This window comes from Trichosurus vulpecula, chromosome X (assembly GCF_011100635.1).
Source record: "Trichosurus vulpecula isolate mTriVul1 chromosome X, mTriVul1.pri, whole genome shotgun sequence".
NCBI lineage: Eukaryota > Metazoa > Chordata > Mammalia > Diprotodontia > Phalangeridae > Trichosurus > Trichosurus vulpecula.
The window spans coordinates 40,209,733-40,232,443 of NC_050582.1; the positions used below are offsets into that span (position 1 = coordinate 40,209,733).

The 22,711-nt window shown below is 38.7% G+C and overlaps 1 protein-coding gene across 8 annotated transcripts in view; it reads left to right on the plus strand.

Moving 5' to 3' along the window:
- The window catches only part of MAP7D3 (MAP7 domain containing 3), a 78,392-nt gene that overhangs the window by 42,508 nt on the left and 13,173 nt on the right, over nucleotides 1-22,711 (plus strand). For 6 of the 8 annotated variants that reach the window (XM_036740182.1, XM_036740174.1, XM_036740181.1 and 3 more), the window contains 4 exons: nucleotides 2,655-2,776; nucleotides 6,750-6,877; nucleotides 7,372-7,634; nucleotides 14,314-14,446. In XM_036740182.1, the coding sequence (XP_036596077.1) occupies nucleotides 2,655-2,776; nucleotides 6,750-6,877; nucleotides 7,372-7,634; nucleotides 14,314-14,446 (646 nt within the window). Of the gene's footprint in view, nucleotides 1-2,630; nucleotides 2,777-6,749; nucleotides 6,878-7,371; nucleotides 7,635-14,313; nucleotides 14,447-22,711 lie in introns of all 8 variants that reach the window. The other 2 variants (XM_036740176.1, XM_036740180.1) reach the window with 2 other exon arrangements.

Here is a 22,711-nt window from a genome sequence, read left to right on the forward strand (position 1 = left end):
TGCACTTACAAAGTGAGACTTAATATCCAATTTAGCCACATCACTATTTGAATCAATCACTATATCATAGCACTGTATTTTACACACAACATTCAGTTAACAGACTTATTTTATGGCTCCCACTGTAGTATAACAGTAGATGGATGAGGCCCCCGATCCCCTTTTTAAAAGCAAACTAGTCTGTTGACGTACCTGTAAATAAGTCCAGAGGAATTTAGAAGGTACCATAGCGCCAGCTGTAGAGGAAATATAATGCATTACTTCAGTCAGTAAGCAGGGATTGAAGCACCTACTATGTACCTTAAAAAGAAAGGCAAAAGACAGTCCTTGCCCTTAAGGAGCTCATAGTCTAATGGAGGCAGTTTTCATTTTTCCTTTTAAAAAAAATACAATGAACTGCCCTTTACCATTTTAATTAAGGGAGGAAGACTAGCAAAAGAGAACTACTTGAAATTCTGCTGGGACTATCTGAGTTCTAGGATATGTATCCTTTAGAGTTCCAGAAACAGCTGTGTATAGCATAAAACCCACTCAAGGTACCTGGTGAAAATGTAGTGTATTAATTTCTTTTGTTCTGATTGACTCTTACCTCTCCCAGATTCTCTTCTCTTTCCTTCTTTACAGCCACACTTCCCTTTTATATTCTCTCTCCCAGTCCTTTTTCTCTTTGCTTTTTGCTGCGTTGGTGCCAGTTAGGACACAGAATTCTAGTGCTAATGCTGGTGTGCTTGGGGTTCATTCAGCTTTGCTGCGGTCCACTTGTTCTGATGCTTCAGCTTGTTTTGAGCCAATTGTGTGTCCCTGATTTTTAGGTCACTTTTTCATCTAATCACCATCTTTTTTTGCTCTGGAATGTTAGATATTTCTCTCTGCTTTAACTTAGCATCATTCCCAAGGCAATTGCAAAATGTACCCAAGCTTCTATAGCTATTCAAAAGCAGTCACTGTACTTAGGAATGACAACAGGCATCCTTTGGCTTTCCTGTAGCATAAAGTGTTGGTCTGAAAGACTGTAATTTTACATCTGTAGAATTTTGTAGATATTTAAATAAAATGCTTTCTCCACAGAAGTTTGATGTTCAAAAATAAGGCCTCTTTTTTGTCAAGACTTTTTTCCACAGGAAAAATAAACATGCCAAACATTTATTAACTGGCTGCTCTGTGCAAGGTGCCATGCATTTGCATCCCTGGGGAGACAAAGACAAAAACAAAACAGCCCCTTCCATCTACTGGAGGTTGGCTTTCAGTGGGCAACAAAAACATGAGGGACAAAATCCGTAGGCATGTTCTAGAGGACGAAGAATTATTCATTTTGGCTAGAGCATTGAATGTATGATGAGGAGTACTGCAAGGCTTGAAGGGCAAATAGGGTGGCACCAGGTTTTGGAGGGTTTTCAGTGCCAGGCCAAGGAGATAGATGGAACTTGATTCAGGATGTTCCTGGTATTCAGTGAAAGTTTTTGAGTAGAGGGATGGCATGACCAAGCTTATGCATCACTTAGAGGTAATGGTCAGAGTCATGAGAATGGAGGACAGAGTCAGTCTTGGTGGTTTTGTTAGGTTTTCATTAGAGATGAACAATACTTCAGTTGCCACCTATGACATTTTAAACTTGACTTACATTTAATCTTCTGTTCCCTTGGATTGATGTTGAATTATTTTTGGTAATGGATGAGAAGCATAGTAATGCTTTTTTTAAGCTATAGTTCATTATTAAGGGAAGTTCTAGTCAGTATTCAGATATAGGAGGGTGTACTGTTTACTTGTTCTTAGAAAAGTATCTCTATCAGCTAATTCAAAGCACTTAAAATGTCTTTATAAGGAGAATTTCAGATATCAGCATTATTTGTTGTTTGCCAGGATAAGTAATTTGACACTATTTGGAATATTTAATGAATCAAACTTGTCTATCAGTTTTTTTTTAACATGATGTGGCAGTGACTTTGTGTTCTCAGAGGCTCTGCCAGTGAATGGAGTGCTGGGTTTTCACAGGTCCTTCCCAGCTCGAAAGGCTTCAGGTACCAGCCTGAAGGTGGAGTGTGTGTCTGTCATCTGAGGATCAGGTTCACTAAGTTTAGAGAGGCCTCCAGATGATGAATACTTTTGGGTGAAACATCTCATTAAGTCAATTACTAAAGTGTGGAGGGCTTGTATACTGCAGCCACCACCATGATCACAACCTTGAAGTATTGAAGAACAGTAAACTATTGGACTGCTTAGCTTAGGATACAACCAAACATGGAATTATTTCTATGATATGATTAGTTTTTCTGAAACAGTTGTTTTAGTTACTTACAATTTGTAATTTTTCTATTGACAAGCTGATTCTGAAGTATAGTGTGATTGAGTGAGAAGTAAGAATTGCATATAGACTTTGGAAAAGCATCTTATTTTTATCTACAGTAGACTGTTGCTTTCATGGTCTCGTTATTCTTGGTGTTGCTTTTGAAATACTAATTGCGTGGTGGTGGTGGTCTCATGTTTATGACACATTTTCAGTATATGCTTCCTGTGCTGTTACGTGATCTCTGTGGTTTCTAATAGACACAATCTTTCTCTTTTTTCTTTTCCTATTCTTAAACTGTGCACTTGGCTCTGTGTTTTGTCTTGTCAAATTCCTAACTTTGTAGAATTTCACCTCTGTCCTCGTTCAGCTGCCTCCAGTACTATCAGCTACTCACCGCAGGCCCCCAAAATGCCCATGCGCAGCCGCAGCATCGACAGACAGAAGACTCCCGTGGTAGCCGTTTCAACAGATGCTACAGACTCTATACAGGTTTGTTATAAATTTCCTTACATTGAAGATGGGTTTTTTTGTCTCCTAAAATATATATTTGTATAAATCTCTATTGGGTTGGTTTTGTTACATATATTAAAGTGTAGTGTGATTTCCAAAGAATAAATTCTTAGTTATCAATGGTATTTTGCCACAGAATATGGATAATTCAAATAGTTTTAGCGATTGGTTTAAACTTTTCCCTGTTTCTCAACCCATTTTAAAAAGAGTTGCCAAAAGGTGGGGGGAGCAGTGTGGAGAAGAGGGTGGGCAATAAGTGAGTCGTGAAGTGATCAAAAGAAATCATGATGATTATGACAGAAACTAAAGAGTTGGGAAAATCTCTGAATTGTATTACTCATTCATCCATGAAGAGTCAAGAGTTGGCAGAATATTCATTTTCAGAGAGGCTACCTTCATGGAAACATGAAAATGTGTTTTACATACTCAATTATGTTAACAGTGGTAGTAGTCTTTTTATTTAAAAGCTGGATGCCTACTACTGCTTTTTAGGGCTTGCGTAGATGACTTTTTCTTCCATGCCTTTCTACCTGTGAGACTCACACACATGTGCGCACACACACATTTTTCCCTGTGACCTTTCCAGTGCACTGTGATCCTTTTCTGGACACCCCACTCTAATCATTTCATCTTCCAGCTCATCTCTTCTGGCTTTTCACTTCAATAACAGAGAGCCTGGTATATGAATCTTTGAGTTTGTTTCACTGGCTGTTGGGCTTTTTGGTGGTCAAACAATGCATACCTATGGCCACATTTTTTCTTTCTTCATATGTCCTTTATTGTTTTTTTTATAATTAAGATTTTTTAATTTTTAGTTCACAATGCTCAGTTCCACATAATTTTGAGTTGCAGATTTTCTTCTCCCCCCATCCCAAGGCAGCATGGAATCCAATATATCTTCTACATGTAATTTCTCATTGAACTTATTTACACCATAGTCAAGTTGTAAAGAATCAAATGAATCAGGAGAAAGAAGAAACAAAACCAAAAAAAAACAATAAACAAACAAAAGAGAAAAAAAATAAAGGGAGAAAAAAAAGGAGAGCGAACAGTGTGCCTCAATCTGCATTCATACTTCATAGTTCTTTCTCTAGATGTAGATAGCTCTCTCCATCATGAGTCCTTTGGAGCTGTCTTTGCACCTTGTATTGCTGAGAAGAGCGAAGTCCATCAGGGTTAGTCATCACAGAATCCATATGTCTGTGGTTGTATATAATGTTCTCCTGGTTCTGCTTCTCTCACTCAGCATTATATCGTGTAGGTTTTTCCATGTTATTATGAAGTACATATCATCTCCATTTCTTATCGCACAATGGTATTCCATTACATTCGTATACCACAGCTTGTTCAGCCATTCCCCAACTGAAGGGCATCGCCTTGATTTCCAATTCTTTGTTACTACAAAAAGAGCTGCTATAAATATTTTTGTACATATGGGTCCTTTTCCCACTTGTGTGATCTCTTTGGGATATGGCCACGTTTTTAAGGCCTTTGGCTTCAGTTATACAAATAGCTGAAGTTTGTGAAGATTTATCTAAACCTATGTGCAGCACTTTTTGGCTTTCAATTCAGGGCTTATGCATTTCATTATAAAGGTTTAGGACAACAGGCTATTTGTATTATATGTGAAAAGGAAAAGGTTTTGAAGGAAAATTATAGGTTCTAGATACCTGATGAATAAATGCAAATGTTTAAACATATTTAAAAATTCATTTTGGTATTTTGAGGATATTACCTTTGTTTATTTTTTTAGCTTTATTCTTTTAGGGTGACTTGAAAACTTGAAAAAATAGTATTGGTTTTGATTTTCAATGAAAATTCTTTATCCATCTTCATAAATTATTACCGAATTATTGGATTAGGCCATTACTGCACTGAGCCACTCTTCAAGCTAGTCATAATTATGAATGCAACTTTTAAAAGATGGGGTACATTTTTGCCAGTATACCACAAGCAAATAAGGAGAACATAAAACCACATAGACTGACTAAAGGTACTAAGCAGTATAAGAAAGATAAGTGCCTGTTGGAAGTAAAAGATTCCTTTAAAACTAATAAAAGGTTCTTTCAGTATTATCATGTCTTGGTACTAGATACTCATATATTGGTGAAGAATCATGAAGGTTTGGCATTTAGGAAACTATAAGTATAGCCTTTTCATGCAGATGAAATTTTTAAAAAATAAGTTTTTATTTTTTTTCCATTGTTGTGATTATCCCCAGTGGCCTTCCCTCTCCTAGAAAACTACCACATATAACAAATAGTATTTTTTAAAACAGAAAAAAGAAACAGAGGTGGGAAAAAATTACCACACCTAATCAATGCATTGAGAAGTCCAAAATCCCACAAAGGGGTGGGTTGGGGGTGTCCTCTCTTCATTGATGATGTCATGCTCGATCTTCATAATTTTGCTACCTTCACCTAGGGCGTGTGTGTGTGTGTGTGTGTGTGTGTGTGTGTGTGTGTTTCCTTCCACTTTGTTGTAGTTGTGTGTATTGTTTCTTGCTCTGCTCACTTCGTTCTACATCAGTTCATACAGATTTTCCCATGCTTCTCTGTATATATCACATGTATCATTTCTTACAGTGCACTAATACTCTTTTTCATTTGTTTGTCCATTCCCTCATTGATGGGCGAGGATTTATCTCCTTTGTTTCTAATTCTTTGCTGTCACAAAAAGTTCTGCTACAAAACTTTTGGTGTATATGGGGACTTGCCTCTTATCATTGGCTTCCTTGGGGTATGAGCTCAGTAATGGAGTCTCTGAGTCAAAGGATATGGACATTTTTAGTCACTTTATTTGCATGTTTCCAACCAAATTGCTTTCCAAAATGGCTGTACCAATTTGTCACTCCACTAGCAATACATTAATGTGCTTATCATTTCCCAATCTCTCCAAATTGGATATTGCCATTTTTGTCACCTTTGCCAATTTGCAGGATGTGAGGTAAAACTTCAGGGTTGTTTTTATTTATATTTCTCTTATTACAATTGATTTGGAGCTTCTTTCATGTGGTTGTGAATACTTTGTAATTCTTCTTTTGTGAACTGTTTGTTGATATCCTTTGGCCATTTTATCTATTGGAGAATGGCTGTTAGCATTATGTATATTTGTTAATTTTTCATGTATTTTGGAGACCAATCTTCATCAGAGAAATCTGAGACAAAGATTATTTTCTCATTTGACCCCTTCTCTTCTTATCCTAGGTTCACTAATGTTGTCTGTGCAGAAGCATTTCAGTTTCAGTTTTCATTTTTATCTTTTTACAATTGTCTCTTTCCCTTGTTTAGTTAAGATTATATCACCTACCTGTATCTGTGAAAGGTATATGATTGTTTCTCTTCTAATTTTTTAATAGTGTGATCTCTAATATTAAGGTGGTGAATCCATATAGAACATGTTATGGAAAGTAGTATAAGATGTTGGTCCAAGCCTAACTTCTGCTGAACTGTTTTCCAGTTTTCCCAGCAGTTTTATCAAATAGGGAGTTCTCTCCTAAGTATTGTACTATTTCTGCTTTATTGAGTACTGGGTTATCTAGTGTTTCATTGTTTCTGATTGTCCTTTGTCTAATCTGTTACATCGGTGTACCTCTCTTTCTTAACCAACACCAAATGGTTTTGATGACTGCTGCTTTATAATGTACTTTGAGGTCTGCAAGTGCTGTTCTCTCTTTGCCCTTAACCTCTTTTCGTCATATCCCTTTTATTTTCTAGATCTTTTGTTTTTCCACATTAATTTTGTTATTATCAAGTTGTCTGAATTATCAGTTGATGTAGCCTGAAAAGTATAAATTAACTTTGGTAGTATTGTCATTTTTATCCTATTAGCATGGTCCAGCCACAGGCACTAAATAGTCCTCTAGTAATTTAAGTTGTCTTGGTAGAGTTATTTTTAATGTCAAAGCATAGCCATAAATTTTAGAGATTCCTCATTTTGTTTATCCACTCAGAAGTCTGAGGTGGACAAGTCTGCGTCAACTCGTGCTGTGAGGCGAACTCCATCACCATCTCTATCAGCCCGTAAAAGATCACCTTCCCCTGCTAATGTTAAGCGTCCTCCATCTCCCTGTACATCGAAGTAAGTAGCTAATGTGAAATCGTTCCATGCCACATACTTTGCCACAATAACTTAATTTCCCTGTATTAGAGTTTGTGTAAAACATAATGTACAATAGCATAAGTTCAGTCCATTTTAAAAGGTGATATTTCAGCATCTCAGAGTTAAAAGGGACCTTAGAAGCCTCTGAGTTGAATGTTTTTTGTTTATTTTTAATTAGGCTGTGAAAACTTGCAGATTTTACTCTATTAATCTGAACATAGGCTGCCCTTCCTAAAATGATATTTTTTTGAAAGGAAAATATATAGATATGCACTAAAAATAATACAAATTAAATATAATGTTCCGGTTATATTCAAGCCATATTTGGGAAAAACTTGTGGCCTGTATTCAGAATAATATAGTAATGATAATACCACCTCATGTTTACATAGTGCTTTATGCTTTTTGAAGTGCTTTCACATACATTAATTAGCATATGCTTTTTTTAAAACATACTGTTTCTTTTTCCTCAGCAGACCCACTCAGAGAAGTCGCCCACCTTCACCTGTTATATTAAAACAGCAGCCATCATCTCCCACCTGTGTTTTAAAACCAGCTTTTAAACCTATTCAACGTCCCTCGATCACACCAACTGTTACAAATATTACCAAAAAGAGAATACCTGAAACAGATAGCAAACCAAAGGATGTACGTGAAGAAGACAGAAGACGAGAACACCGAACATCACAAGCTTCAGAGAAAGAAAGGGCAGCATCTGCTGGAAAGACCAAAGAAGGTATGATGATCATATTAAAAGTTTCTTGTGGTAGGGACTCAGTTAAAAAGCTTGTTTTGGAAATAGTTAACTGAATTCCGGGGACTCAGTAGAAGAATGGTACCTAGCATGGCATTTCCTTTATGCCAACTTGAGTTCTAAAAAGAATTTGCTCTTATAGCTCTCCATAGATTATTGTTTATCATTAGTATTATTAATGGACTTGGATGTGATTTATTATTATTAATCAAAACAACAACAATAACAGCATTTTAATGTTTTGAGTTTGTTTGTTTGGAGCCTATCTTGCCCAGGCTGGAAGTTCAGGGGGCTTCTCATAGGCCTGTTTGTCTCACTGATCTGCATGAGAGTTTTGACCTGGGCAAGTTTGCCCCTCCTTTGCATCCATGGGGTCCCCGTAGTGATGCCAGATTTAGTTTAGACATGTGATTGGCTCAGAGATCTACCAGTCTCAGCCTCCCTGGCAGCAGGGACTACAGATGGGTTCTATCATGCTTGGCCACCTTGAGTTTTACGAAGGGTTTTCCTCCCAGTAGTCCTGTGAATTAGATATTGCAGGTGTTATCCCCTTTTTACAGATGAGGAAATAGGCTTTGAAAAACTTTAAGGGACCAACGCATGATCAGCCATCCAGCTAGTAAGTTCCTTAGGGAGGATTTGCACTCTTGTCTCCTGACTCCAAATCCAATCAATCCACTCATTGTAATATGCTGCTTAATCAAGGTAGGGAATTCTACCACCTACACCTAAATTCCAAGCTCTTTGTGGAAAAACTTCTGGTGTACTCCTCAAGGTCCAATCTCCAATTCTCTTCTCTCATTGCAAAAATGGATGGATGTAGGGGCATCTAGGTGGCCCAGTAGATAGAGCACTGGCCCTGGAGTCAGGAGGTCCTGAGTTCAAATTCGACCTCAGACACTTGACCCTGGGCAAGTCACTTAACCCTGAGTGCCTAGCTCCCCCCCAAAGTGAATGGATGGATGGATGGATGGATACTACCAACAAAAACCCAAGAACAAATGGAAAATAATACTAGATTTAAAGTATTTTGTATTCCTTAAAGCATACTATATAAATACCAGATATTACAATGATTTAATGGATCCACAATCTTATCCATGTGGGTACTCTCTTCTACTGTGCAGATTGCAGCTCAAATGTACATTCTTGTCCTATGTGACTTGTGTCCACGTACTCTTGTAAATCTTTCATGGGGTGTACCCAATGTTCTGGAGGCCTCCTCATAGAGGTCTCCTAGCAGAATGTGGGTACCAGTGCATGACCGTTTCTATTAATGGTAACAATTTAAATTATAGTAAATGCTTAAATATGAAACTATGAATTTCTGTTGTGTATAGTTTGCTTAAAAATGTCTATTTCCTTTTACAAAGTTGTAGTGGGATCACTGGTTCAAAGGGTGTGAGCAGTAGGTCTCTTACTGTATAATTGCTTTTTGCTTTCCAAAAAGATTGCACTACTTTGCAGCTTCACTGCTGGTGTTGGAGTGGGGCTATTTTCCCATATCCATGCCAACATTGAATCTTACTGTTTTCAACTAACCTTGCCAACTTGGTGGGGGAAGGTGATAGCTTACAATTATTCAGTTTGCTTTTTTTCTAATTATTTCGAAGAGTCAGAACTTTCTCATGTTGCTGTTGATAATTAGTGTTTTGTTCTTTAGAGATCTCCTTGTTCATATCCTTTGACCACTTCTTAAAGATGATGCCAAACTTCAGTTAAAAATATTTCTCAGAAAGATTTTCTAGATGCCTTACTTTTTGATGTGCAAAAACTTTATATGGTCAAACTCATCTATTTGTTCTCCTAGAATTTTTTCTGTTTGTGCAGTAGCTGGGCATTTTTTTTTTTACCTCTACACACTTAAGAAAGATCTCACACCTAGGGGCATCAGGAAGGTTTCCCTTAGGAGGTGGTACCAGACCTGAGCCTTGACAGAAGCTAAGAGGTCAAAGGGAGGGGGGAGGAGGTCAGGGCAGGCATGGAGATGGTCAGAAGACAATGTCAAGTTTAGGGAACAACTAGCCGGTCAGTGTGCCTTGTATATTGTTGGAAGGGAATTAATGAAAAATAAGTCTGGAAAGGTAGGTTGGAGCCAGATTGGGGGCAACTTGACATGGTGAGCTGAGGAATTTTCCTTTTTTTTTTAACCCTGCACGCATTAGGGAGCCATTGAGGATTTTAGAGCAAAATGGTGATATGTCAAAAACTAATCTGTGTATGCCATTGGTTTTATAGGTCAGAGTTAATTTGATCTGTCATTCTGTATTTTAGATCATTTTGGTTGTTCGGATATTTTTGTTCTGTATTTTAGAGAGTTTTAATAATTGATTCTTTTATAATTTGAGATGAAGTACACTATCCCCCTTCCTTTTTTTTGGAGTGGGGAAGGCAGGGCAATTGGGGTTAAGGGACTTGCCCAAGGTCACACAGATAGTAAGTGTGTCTAGTGTCTGAGGCTGGATTTGAACTCAAGTCCTCCTGGTTCTGGGGCCGGTGCTCTACTCACTGCGCCACGTAGCTGCCCTCCCTTCCTTTTTTTTGTCTTCATAATTTCCCTTGATATTCTTCCATAGAAATTTTGTTATTATTTTATCTTATTCCATTATTCACTTATCGTTATTTTGATTGGTATAGCTCTATCATCTCAGGCCTCTTTGTCCTGTCCTGATGATGGTAGAACTGAGAAGGGGTTTGGGAAATGTTCCTTCACTTCTCCCTCCTTCCTGCCCTTCAGCCTGCTAGCCTCCCCAAGCAACCACTGTATTCTTTGGCAGAGGAGTCACACGTGGAACTTCCCTCATCCCACCAGAGAGGAGAATTTGTCTTGAGCTCCAGTCATCCTTAGGGCAGAGATTCTTAACATGTTTTTTGTCCTGGACTCCCTGCTCAGGCTGGTGAAGCCTATGGACCTGTTCTCAGAATCATGTTTTTAAATGCATAAAATAAAATACATCAAATTACAAATAACAACATTTTATAAATTCTTTAAGGTTTGTGAAAAGCATTTTACATAGTTATCTCATTTGATCCTCATAACAACCATTTGAGGTAGATGTAATTATTCCCATTCTATAGATGAAGAAGCTGAGACTGAGAGGCTAAATGAAAAGAAAGCAATTATGTTGAAATATGGTTATCAACATATTAAAAAAAGTTCACAAACTCTAGGTTAAGAACTCTACCCTAGGTGAAATTTTTCTGCATCAAGCACCTGACCAGATATCTCATCTTTCTTTTCCTTTGATTTTCTCATCTGAGAAATTAAGGTATCGAATTCTAGTGGCTTTCAGATTGTATTTTACCTTTTATTTCATGGAAGAGGACATGTTCTTTCTTCATTGGGGTGCCAAGTGTGAGAACATACCTTTGACTGCCTCTCTAACAAATGGTGCCTAGAACTCCCCTGTTAAACCTGACCATAAGAGAACCTTTCCCCCCAAAACAGATTCTTTGCTTCATTATGTTAAAGGGTTAGGGTCTAAGAAATTACCTTCTATTGTGTTTTTTCCTCCCCTCTCAATAATAACCTGCTTTCTATAAATATAGCCCCAAAGGAGACCCTCTAACAAGATAGAACTGTATCCTCTTGGTGGCAATTAGCCATTTGGTAATATTTGAGATGGTGGATGTAACAGGGTCTTAGATACTTAGGTCTTTAAGGTGGTAGGTACTATTAGAGAAGTAGCAGAGTGTAATGTAAAGAGCTTCACTTAGGAGTCAGGACATCTGGGTTCTAGTCTTGGCACTGCCTAGATAATTAGGTGATCTGACCTTAAGCAAATCACTTCTCACTAGGCCTCACTTTCCTTCTCTGGGTGGTAGGTGATTTCAACTGTAAATTCTAGGCTTAAACCTTCAAAGTCTCAACCGAAGGGATGATTATGCTCCTGGCTGCCAGCTGCCAACATTCAGAATTCTCTGTGGGCAGTAGCAGCTGCAATAGAAGCATTTGCCCACATGAACCACTGCCTCTTTCTTTGTGGCAAAAAAAAAGCTCTGCAGAAAGAAAAAAATATGTGATTAAAGATGCAATGTGCTATTTAATGTTGAAATGAATGAACTATAAAACCTACAGAGCAATTTTTGGGTAGAATGCTTTTTTTGTTTGGATGAAGATGTGAATTTTTTTTGAAATTGGCCTTCCAGCAACTTTAAAACTCTGTCAAATTATTCTGACATTTTCTGCTTTTTTACCCTACATCAGAAAATTGCCATTTTGGCACATTTTCTATTTAATTGACCCTGACAGTAGATTTCTGTTTTCTTCCTTTCAGTTAAATCAAAATTTCTTCCATTTTACATTTTTCTGATGACTCATAATGTTAGTAGATTCCCAAGTCCTGACATGTCATAAGAAAAAAAGACTCTTGGTTGAATTTGATTAAAAGAAACATCTTCTAAAGATAAGGGAAGAAAAAATGTTAACACTCTAAACATACAGGTAAACTAGCTTATCCCAGTGATTTCTTTATATACTCTCTAACCCCTTAACTATAACAAAGAGAACAAGTTAAAATCAACCAAGAAAATGACAGTGTCCATCAGCATCTACACCATTATGCTTCTATAGTCCACCTCTTCACCGAGAAATTAGAGGTATGGCTCATCATCTGTACTCCACAACTTAAGATGGGCATTTCAAGCATCCGGCTTAGCTAAATATTATCACTTCATAAGCTTTGGGAGGCTTTGGAATATTAAGCCCAACTCAATATGTAATATCATCAACCTGTTGCTCTTTGGGTCCTATTTACTTAGGACAAATAATTCACATTTTTATAGCACTTAAAAGTTTGCAAAACACTGTCCTAACAATAGCCCCATAAACTAAGTAATACAGGCTTTATTCCCATTTTTGCAGATGAGGAAACTGAGGCTCTGAGAAGTTAAATGAATTGCCCATGGTCATACAGCTTGTTAAGGTTTCCCCTGGGGTTTGAACACAGGTCTCCTGACTCCCATTCTGGTGTGCTATAATCATCAGCAGCACTAGGAGACATTTATTGCCTACTCTGTATAGGAAACCGTGGATATGGTGAATTAAATAGTATCAGTATCTTCGCATGTTTGAAGGTCTGTCAAGTAGGAGGCAAATTTGGCTTGCTCTGCCTATCTCCAGAAGGCAGAATTAGGAGCAGTCAATAGAAGTACCTGTTTGATTATTTTGGACTTTTTGTATAGTATCTGAGGTAGAACAGAGTACAAAGTTTTATGATTTATCACCTAGGTCTGGATGCAGTACACAGTACACAGCAGTGTAACCCTCATGTTGTTTTTAACTTTGGGCCTGGTACTTCTTGGAAAAACAAATGTTACCAATTCTGGGAAATAACCTCAGGGAGCTGCAGCACACAGTATGGAGGTAGCTGATTAATTTGTGCCGTGGCTGACTTTGGCCATCTTCTGGGATCTTGAGGCAGTCATGACTTAACAATAACAAGCTGGAGTGTGATTGGTACCTACTGTGTAGAATTCCCTGGAGTTTGATTAGTTTTGTTGCTCTGAGAAGAAAATGTTGACCTAGGAACCAAAAAGATTAATAAAGCCTGCTAGACATGAGAGGATCACTATCTTAGGACTTTTTATTACTTTATCTTCAGAACCCCCAAATTTCATAGTTGGAAAGGACCAGAAACCATTTGACCCCAACCTGAATAAAAATACTCTCTAGGAATGCCCATCAGTGATCATGGAGCTTCTACTTGAACAACTTTGTTGATGGGGCCGCCAGTTCCACTTTGGGGCAGTTTTTCATTGTTAGGAAGTTTGAGCCAAAATCTGCCTCTTTGCATTTTCTACTCAGTGAGCCAAGTTCTTTCCTCTGGAGCCAGGCAAAGCAAGCATCATCCCTGTTTTATCTGACAGCCCTTGAAATATGTGAAGACAGGGATCATGTTTCCTCTAAGTCTTCCCTTTTCTAGCTAAGAAGCTAAACCTTCTTTAGTTCTTTCAACCAATCCTCTTAGGGTATGGTGGTTAGCCCTCTCACTATCTAGGTCATCGTCCCAGCTTGTCAATGTCCTTCTTCAAATGTCTAAACATAATACTCCCCAGATGGTTTGACTGGGACCACGACCCTCTCTTCTTCCGGACATGAGGACTCTGTTAATGCAGCCTCTAGTCCCGTTGGCTTGTTGGGGTTCTGGCCATTGCCAAACCATGCTGACTATAGTCCAGTCATTGTCCATCTCTTACATTTGGAGCTGGAAGGGATTTAGAGGCCAACCCTCTCATTTTACAGATGAGGAAACTAAAGGCCAAAGAAGAGAAATAACTAGCCCATTGTCACACAGGTAGTAAGTGGCAGAGCCAAGATTCAAATCTAGGTTCTCTGATTTGAAATCCAGTCCTCTGCTCTAGCGTTGTTCTGCTTTGTTAAAGTATTTTTCCTTTTCACCTTAAGCTTACTCCTATACAGTTATCTCAAAGCAGCTGTTTTTATTAGGGATAAATTACACTTTGGAACAAGTTGTTAAAAATTGACCCTGGGATTTGGATTGTTTTGTTTTGATTCAAGAACAGGTGCAATGAATCTTGATTTCTACTCTCTTGCATGTATTTTTGAGTCTTTAATGCTTCTATTCGTATATAGTCTCTTAATTTGGGGTCATACTTCCTACTGATCCAATTGAACTATTTAAACTTTTATTTAAAATAGAGCCCACTAGTAAGACTGGACCAGGGACCATAAGTGCTGAAGAAGCTGCTAAAATTTTGACAGGAAAACGACAGCTTGCTCGGGAACTAAGGGATCGAGGAGACTGGGAAAGATCTCAAAAAGGAGAAGAAAGGTAAGAATCAAACAATCTCTTTTGCATTGCAGATGTGGCCAACTTTTATTTTGATTGCAGGTGCAAATGTTAAAACCTTAACTCATTCCCTCTTTAAAAAATTTTAGGCGTTAGTGATTGAAATTCTAAATAAATCATCTGGAAGTCACTTGAGAATGCATGAGAAGGAACTCCCTATAGCCACCTAAATAAGTATAGAATACTTTTCCTGCCCACACCAATATTTTCACAGATGGTATACTGACATTTAAAACAGCAAAAGGTCTTTTAGTTGTCCTGGGCTGGACTAGGGAGTGGCATCCCTAGTAGCAGTGGTTATTGTCTCAATCTCATGCACATAATTGTGAAATGTATAAATTGAATGTTATTAAAATGAGTACAAATTGATAGGAAAGCCTTGTCTGGTCAAGCTGGGCCTCACAGATGGTCTGCCTTGATGTTATCACCACATGTCCCGTGTCTGGTGTTTCAGTGGAATCTGAACTGTCTTTTTATCCAGGGAAATCAGGGCATATGGCAACTCAGCTAACACGAGACTGCTTTGTCCTGGAATACAAGTATCATTTGTTCATTACCTGGTCTAGGCACCCCCTTCCCAGTGTTGATGCACCTGTTTGACATTATATTAGAAGGTTGTTTGGTGAAGGTAGAATCAGAGCAAAAATTGCTGAATGACCTTAAAGCTATGGTATCCAGATCTCCTTTCTCCATCTTAAGAGGGTTCTGTCTGCCACACGCACCAAAATACTGGTGCCTAGTCATCCAGACTCTCCTACTGACTGGTATTTTCCAACTCTTCCCTTTTAGACTCCACTAGACTCTGCTCCCTTCTCTTTGCACTTGTAATGTAACTTGCTTGTTATGCTACTACTATCCTTTTTTTTTCAGTAGGAGTCTTGTGTCACATTACAGTTTTTTCAAGATTATAATTTATATTGAAGATCTCTACTTCTTCTTGACATCTAGGGGATATCTGAATCTCATGAGTAAGCTGGCTTCACCTCCTCCCACAGGAGGCACTACTTCTAGAAAATTCCCTCTTAGCAGTTCACTTCATCCACCATTTCTTGACCTAGGTATCCTGGCCTCTCAGATATCTTGTCCTAAGTTTTGGGATCTATCTTGTTTTGCACTTGGTAGCCCTCTGTCTCTCAACTCCCAAGATGTAACTGTATTGAGGGCTTGCCTTAATCTTTTCAGGCTCCACTTGTAGCACTACCTAAAATATAATAAAATCCCTCTTATACTTTTCAGAGCAGCGAAAAGAAATTTCTTCATTAGTAAGGAAGCATTAACTGATAGAAGTAAAATGCAAACTATATTATAACTTATTATTAGCCAAAATTACATAGTATTGAACCTCCACTAAAGTCTCCCTCTGATACCTCAGTGCCATATGAAAGTGACTTTTGGATTCACAAAGACTGCGCCAAGCTGGGAAAGCTTTGAGTGTAGGCCCAGTGATGGATTCTTTGTGTAATTCACTCAAGGACTTGTTTTTAAGTTGTGTCCGACTCCTCATGACCCCACGGACCATGGCATGACAGGCCCTTCTGTCCTCTATTATCTCCCAAAATCTGTCCAAATTCATGTTCTTCAGTGATCTTTCAATCCAAGTATATAAAATCTGACACTTTCCATTTCTTCTCCCTATGTTTGCCAGGAAGTGATGGGACCAGTTGTCAAGATATTAGTTTTTTTGGTGTTAAGCTTTAAGCCAGCTTTTACTCTCTCCTTTTTCACCTTCCTCAAGAGGCTTCTTAATTCCTCTTCGCCTTCTGCCATCAGAGTAGTATCATCTGCATATCCGAGATTGTTATTTCTCTTGACAACCTTAATTCCAGTTATTCCACATTGAGTTTTAACTGTTGCTTCTTAACCTGCATACAGGTTCCTGAGGAGACAAGTAAGATGATCTGGTATTCCCATTTCTTTGAGGACTTGCTACATTTTATTGTAATCCATGCAATCAAAAGTTTTAACGTAGTCAGTGCAACAGAAGTAGATGTTTTTCTGGAACTCCCTTGCTTTCTCCATAATCCAATGAATGTTGGCAATTTGATTTCTACTTCCTCTGCCTCTTCAAAAACCATTCTGCTCTTTTGGTAATTCTCGGTTCACATTTTGTTGAAGCCTGGTTTGCAGAATCTTAAACATAAGCTTGCTGGCATGTGAAATGAGTGCAGTTGTTCAGTACTTGGCACATTCTTTGGAATTGTCCTTCTTTAGGATTGGGATGTAAACTGATCTTTTCCAGTCCAGTGGCCGCTGTGGAGTTTTCCAAATTTGCTGCATATTGAGTGCAGTACTTTAACGGCATCACCTTTCAGGATTTTACATAGCTTAGCTGGAATTCCATCACCTCCACTAGCCTTATTATTAGTAGTGCTTCCTGAGGCCCATTCTCCAGCTATGCAAGCCCCTCTGCCATGACAAGGCAGTGATCTAGGAGGGGTGGTCAAGGACTAGCTTGACAAAATTTTGCAAAATTAAGTGAAGTGATCATTATGGGCCTTCCTTGTCCTGGGCACCGACAGAACCAGCCCTAGGTGCCTCATGACAGCCAGCTTCTTCCTTAATGTGAGTACTCACATCAGCCCAAGAAGGATCTCTATAAAGATAATAGTGGTTTAGAGCATTTTTTCTTATGACCATAGATAGCTTTGATTTCTTCATCTAAAAATTGCCTGTTCATGTCCTTTGACCGTTTATCAATTGGGGAATGACTTGTATTCCTATAAATTTGACTCAGTTCTCTATATATTTGAGAAATCAGGCCTTTGTCAGGGACACTTGATGTAAAAATTGTTTCCCAGCTTTGTGCTTTCCTTTCTAATCTTGCTTGCATTGGTTTTGTTTGTGCAAAACTTTTTAAAATTTAATATAATTAAAATTATTCATTTTATATCTTGTAATGTTTTCCATATCATTTGGTCATAAATTCTTTCCTCATCCATAGATCTGACAACTCAACTATTCCTTGGTCTTCTAATTTGCTTATGGTGTCACCCTTTATGTGTAAATCATGTACTCATTTTGACCTTATCTTGGTATACGGTGTAAGATGTTGGTCTGTACCTAGTTTCTTTTTTTTTTAATTTAAATTTATTTAACATATTTACTTTTCAGCATTAATTTTCACAAGAGTTTGAATTACAAATTTTCTCCCCATTTCTACCCTCCCCCCCCCACTCCAAGATGGCATATATTCTGGTTGCCCTATTCCCCAGTCAGCCGTCCCCTCTGTCACCCCACTCCCCTCCCATCCCCTTTTCCCTTCCTTTCTTGTAGGGCAAGATAAATTTTTACACCCCATTGCCTGTGTATCTTATTTTCTTGTAGCATGCAAAAACTTTTTTTTTTGTTTTTGAACATCTGTTTTTAAAACTTTGAGTTCCAAATTCTCTCCCCTCTTCCCTTCCCACCCACCCTCCCTAAGAAGTCAAGCAATTCAACATAGGCCACATGTGTATCATTATGTATAACCCTTCCACAATACTCATGTTGTGAAAGACTAACTATATTTTGCTCCTTCCCAACCCATCCCCCTTTATTGAATTTTCTCCCTTGACCCTGTCCCTTTTCAAAAGTGTTTGTTTTTGATTACCTCCACCCCCATCTGCCCTTGCCTCCATCATCCCCCCCACTTTTTTATCTTCTTCCCTCTTCTTTCCTGTGGGGTAAGATACCCAATTGGGTATGTATGGTATTCCCTCCTCAGGTCAAATCTGATGAGAGCAAGGTTCACTCATTCCCCCCTCACCCGCCCTCTCCCCTCCTCCCACAGAACTGCTTCCTCTTGCCACCTTTATTGGAGATAATCCACCCCATTCTATCTCTCCCTATCTCCCTATCTCAGTATGTTCCTCTCTCATCCCTTAATTTGATTTTATTTCTTTTAGATATCTTCCCTTCATCTTCAACTCACCCTGTGTCCTCTCTCTCTCTCTCTCTCTCTCTCTCTATATATATATATATGTATATATACACACACACACACATACACACACACACACACATAGATATATACATAATACACATTCACTTATATTTATACATAAACATATATATATTTGCATATTCCCTTCAGCTACCCTAATACTGAGGTCTCATGAATCGTACATGTCATCTTTCCATGTAGGAATGTAAACAAAACAGTTCAACTTTAGTAAGTCCCTTGCAATTTCTTTTCTTGTTCTTTTTCTTGATTACCTTTTCATGCTTCTCTTGATTCTTGTGTTTGAAAGTCAAATTTTCTATTCAGTTCTGGTCTTTTCACTGAGAAAACTTGAAAGTCCTCTATTTTATTGAAAGTCCATATTTTGCCTTGGAGCATGATACTCAGTTTTGCTGGGTAGGTGATTCTAGGTTTTAATCCTAGCTCCATTGACCTCTGGAATATCGTATTCCAAGCCCTTCGATCTCTTAATCTAGAAGCTGCCAGATCTTTGGTTATTCTGATTGTGTTTCTACAGTACTCAAATTGTTTCTTTCTGGCTGCTTGCAGTATTTTCTCCTTGATCTGGGAGCTCTGGAATTTGGCAACAATATTCCTAGGAGATTTCTTTTTGGGATCTATTTGAGGAGGTGATCAATGGATTCTTTCAATTTCTATTTTGCCCTGTGGCTCTAGAATATCAGGGCAGTTCTCCTTGATAATTTCTTGAAAGATGATATCTAGGCTCTTTTTTTTGATCATGACTTTCAGGTAGTCCAATAATTTTTAAATTATCTCTCCTGGATCTATTTTCCAGGTCAGTGGTTTTTCCAATGAGATATTTCACATTGTCTTCCATTTTTTCATTCCTTTGGTTCTGTTTTATAATATCTTGATTTCTCATAAAGTCACTAGCTTCCACTTGCTCCAATCTAGTTTTTAAAGTAGTATTTTCTTCAGTGGTCTTTTGAACCTCCTTTTCCATTTGGCTAATTCTGCCTTTCAAGGCATTCTTCTCCTCTTTGGCTTTCTGGAGCTCTTTTGCCATTTGAGTTAGTCTATTTTTTAAGCTGTTGTTTTCTTCAGTGTATTTTTCAGTATTTTTTTGGGTCTCCTTTAGCAAGTCATTGACTTGTTTTTCATGGTTTTCTCGCATCCTTCTCATTTCTCTTCCCAATTTTTCCTCTACTTCTCTAACTTGCTTTTCCAAATCCTTTTTGAGCTCTTCCATGGCCTGGGACCAGTTCATGTTTTTCTTGGAGGTTTCTGTTGTAGGCTCTTTGACTTTGTTAACTTCTTCTCTCCGTATGTTTTGGTCTTCTTTGTCACCCAAGAAAGAATCCAAAGTCTGAGACTGAATCTGGGTGCGTTTTCGCTGCCTGGCCATATTCCCAGCCAACTAACTTGACCTTTGAGTTTTTCAGTGGGGTATGACTGCTTGTAGACTAAAGAGTTCTATGTTCCGCATTTGGGGGGGATGTGCCAGCTCTGCCACACCAGCACTGCTCCTTCCCCAAGAACCCCCAACCCAGACTGGGCTTAAATCTTCAGCAGGCTGTGCACTCCTGCTCTGATCCACCACTTAATTCCTCCCACCAGGTGGGCCTGGGGCCGGAAGCAACTGCAGCTGTAGCTGCCCCACCTCCGCTGCCCCCGGGACTGGTAGCCAAACCATGAATTCCTTCCACTCCCGCAGCTTTTCCCACTAACCTTCTCTGCTGTCTTTGGTATTTATGGGTTGAGAAGTCTGGTAACTGCTGTAGCTCACTGATTTAGGGTGGTAGGGCACATTCCGCCTGGCTCCTGGTCTGGTTGGTCCGTGCTGCTCACGCTGGGCTCTGCTCCCAGCTCCGTGTGGGATAGACCTCACCCAGAGACCATCCAGGCTGTCCTGGGCTGGAACCCTGCTTCCCTCTGCTGTTTTGTGGGTTCTGCCATTCTAGAATTGGTTCAGAGCCATTTTTTGTAGGTTTTTGGAGGGACTTGGCAGGGAGCTCATGCTAGTCCCTGCTTTCCAGCCGCCATCTCTGTACCTAGTTTCTGCCATACTATTTTCTAGTTTTTCCAGCAGTTTTTGTCAAATAGTGAGTTTTTGCCCCCAAAGCTGGAGTCTTTGGGTTTATTAAACACTAGATTACTGCAGTCATTTACTTACTGTGTCTTGTGTACCTACTCTATTCCACTAATACAGCACTTTGTCTCTTAGCCAGTGCCAGATAATTTTGATGATAACCACTTTATAATTCAGTTTGAGATCTGTTATGGCTAGACCATCTTCCTTCACATTTTTTTCATTGCTATTCTTGACCTTTTGTTCTTCCAGATGAGTTTTGTTTTTTTTTTCTAGCTCTATGAAATATTTTTGGTAGTTTGATTGATATGGCACTGAATAAGTAAATTAATTTATGTAGAATTGTCATTTTTATTATATTGGCTCTTAGGCCTGACGATTTTCTAAGCCTTTTATGTCTAGATCATTTGAAGTTAGTTCTCTGGCTTTGAGGTTTCTGAAATTGTTCTCTATTTGTTGTCGTTGTGGTTGTTCAGTAGTGCCCCACTCTTCATGACCCCATTTGGGATTTTCTTGGCAAAGATAGTGGAGTGGTTTACTATATTCTTTTCCAGCTCATTTTCCAAATGAGGAAACAGAGGCACACAGGGTTATAAGTGACTTGCCCAGGGTCTCACAGCTAGTAATTATCTGAGGCCAGATTTGAACTCAGGAAGATCAGTCTTCCTGACTTAAGGCCTCACACTCTAATCAGTGTGGTGCCATCTTGCTGCCCCTCTCTGTTGTTAGGACCTACATATTGTAGCCTTCCAGGGTCACCTTTTCATTTCCATTTACTTAAGCCTATAATATAGAAGTTGTAGGAAGTATGTATTGACCTTGGTCATTCTGGACATTGTATGTGTTAGTACTTAAACTTTCTGTAGTGCTCTATATATGAATAGCACATCCAGTTGTTACAGCCATCCCTTTTTACAACTTGGAAGTCTCCTTGAGTCAGTATCCCTGCTAAAATGTGGCATCCTAATTGAACTTGATACTCCACATAGTGGTTTGCCAGGGTCAGAGTATGGAACGACTGTTACTTCCCTAGTCCTGGACACTAGAACTGCCTTGAGGTAGCCTAAAATTGCATTAGCTTGCTTGCCTACTGTGTACCTAGCAAGGTTAGAGCGTATGAGACAGTCTTTGCCCTCAGCGGGGTTATAATCTTGCTGAGTAGATAAGATTTACAATAATCAATTACTAGACTGTACAGAAGAGTATGATTGTGTTAAATTATGTAGTTTGATTGTAGCACCTTGAGAGAGAAATCAATATCTTCTGAGTGGGGTAGAGATTTGAGCTAGATTTGGAAGGCTGGGTAAAAAGGCACAGAGATGAGAAGGTACATAACACTGCTTAGGATTGTTTATAATTTAAATTAGTGGACGGTAATATTTGAGAGGAAGCCTAGAATAGAATAGATTAATAGAGGAAGATCTGGGTTCAAATACAGTTTCTGACACTTGTTAGTTATGTGACCACAGGCAAGTCACTTAAACTTTCTGAGCCTTGGTTGGGATAAAAACTGTAGCACCTACCTCATAAGGTTGTTATGGGGCTCAAATGAGATAATTTATGTAAAGTGTTTCATAAATTTTAACACACTATGTAGGGGCAGCTGGGTGGTTCAGTGGTTAGAGCACTGGCCCTGGAGTTAGGAGGATCTGAATTCAAATCCAGCCTAAGATATTTAATAGCTGTGTGACCCTGGACAAATCAGTTATCCATGTTTGCCTCAGTTTCCTCATCTGGAAGATGAATTGGAGAAAGAAATGGCAACATTCCAGTGTCCTTGTATGGAAAACCCCAAATGGGGTCCCAGAGAGTGGGATGTGATCGAAACGACTTAACCCATAGGCACAGGCATAAATTCTATTTATTAGGAATGTAGGGAAAATAATAACTTAGATTTGTTTAGCACTATATTTTCACATACATTCTCATGTACTTCTCCCAGCTACCCTGTGAGTAGTACAAATGCTGTCATCCCTGGTCTGCAGATGAAGACATTTTCCTTGCAAGGCCTTGTTCAAAGTCACAGAGTTAGTTTATGGCAAGGCCTGGATTCAAATTAGTTCTTTTGACATCAGCTCCAGTGAGTAAAAGGGTTGGTGGGGCAGTGGAGGAAGAGAAAGGAGGAAGGTTAGTGATACTAATATAAATTATAGGAAAGCGTAGAGAGTGATCCTGTGAATGAGGCTTTTGACTGTGTTTTAAAAATACACTTCTGGAGCCGTATTTTAGGAAAAGGTAATACCAACAAAAGCAGTTT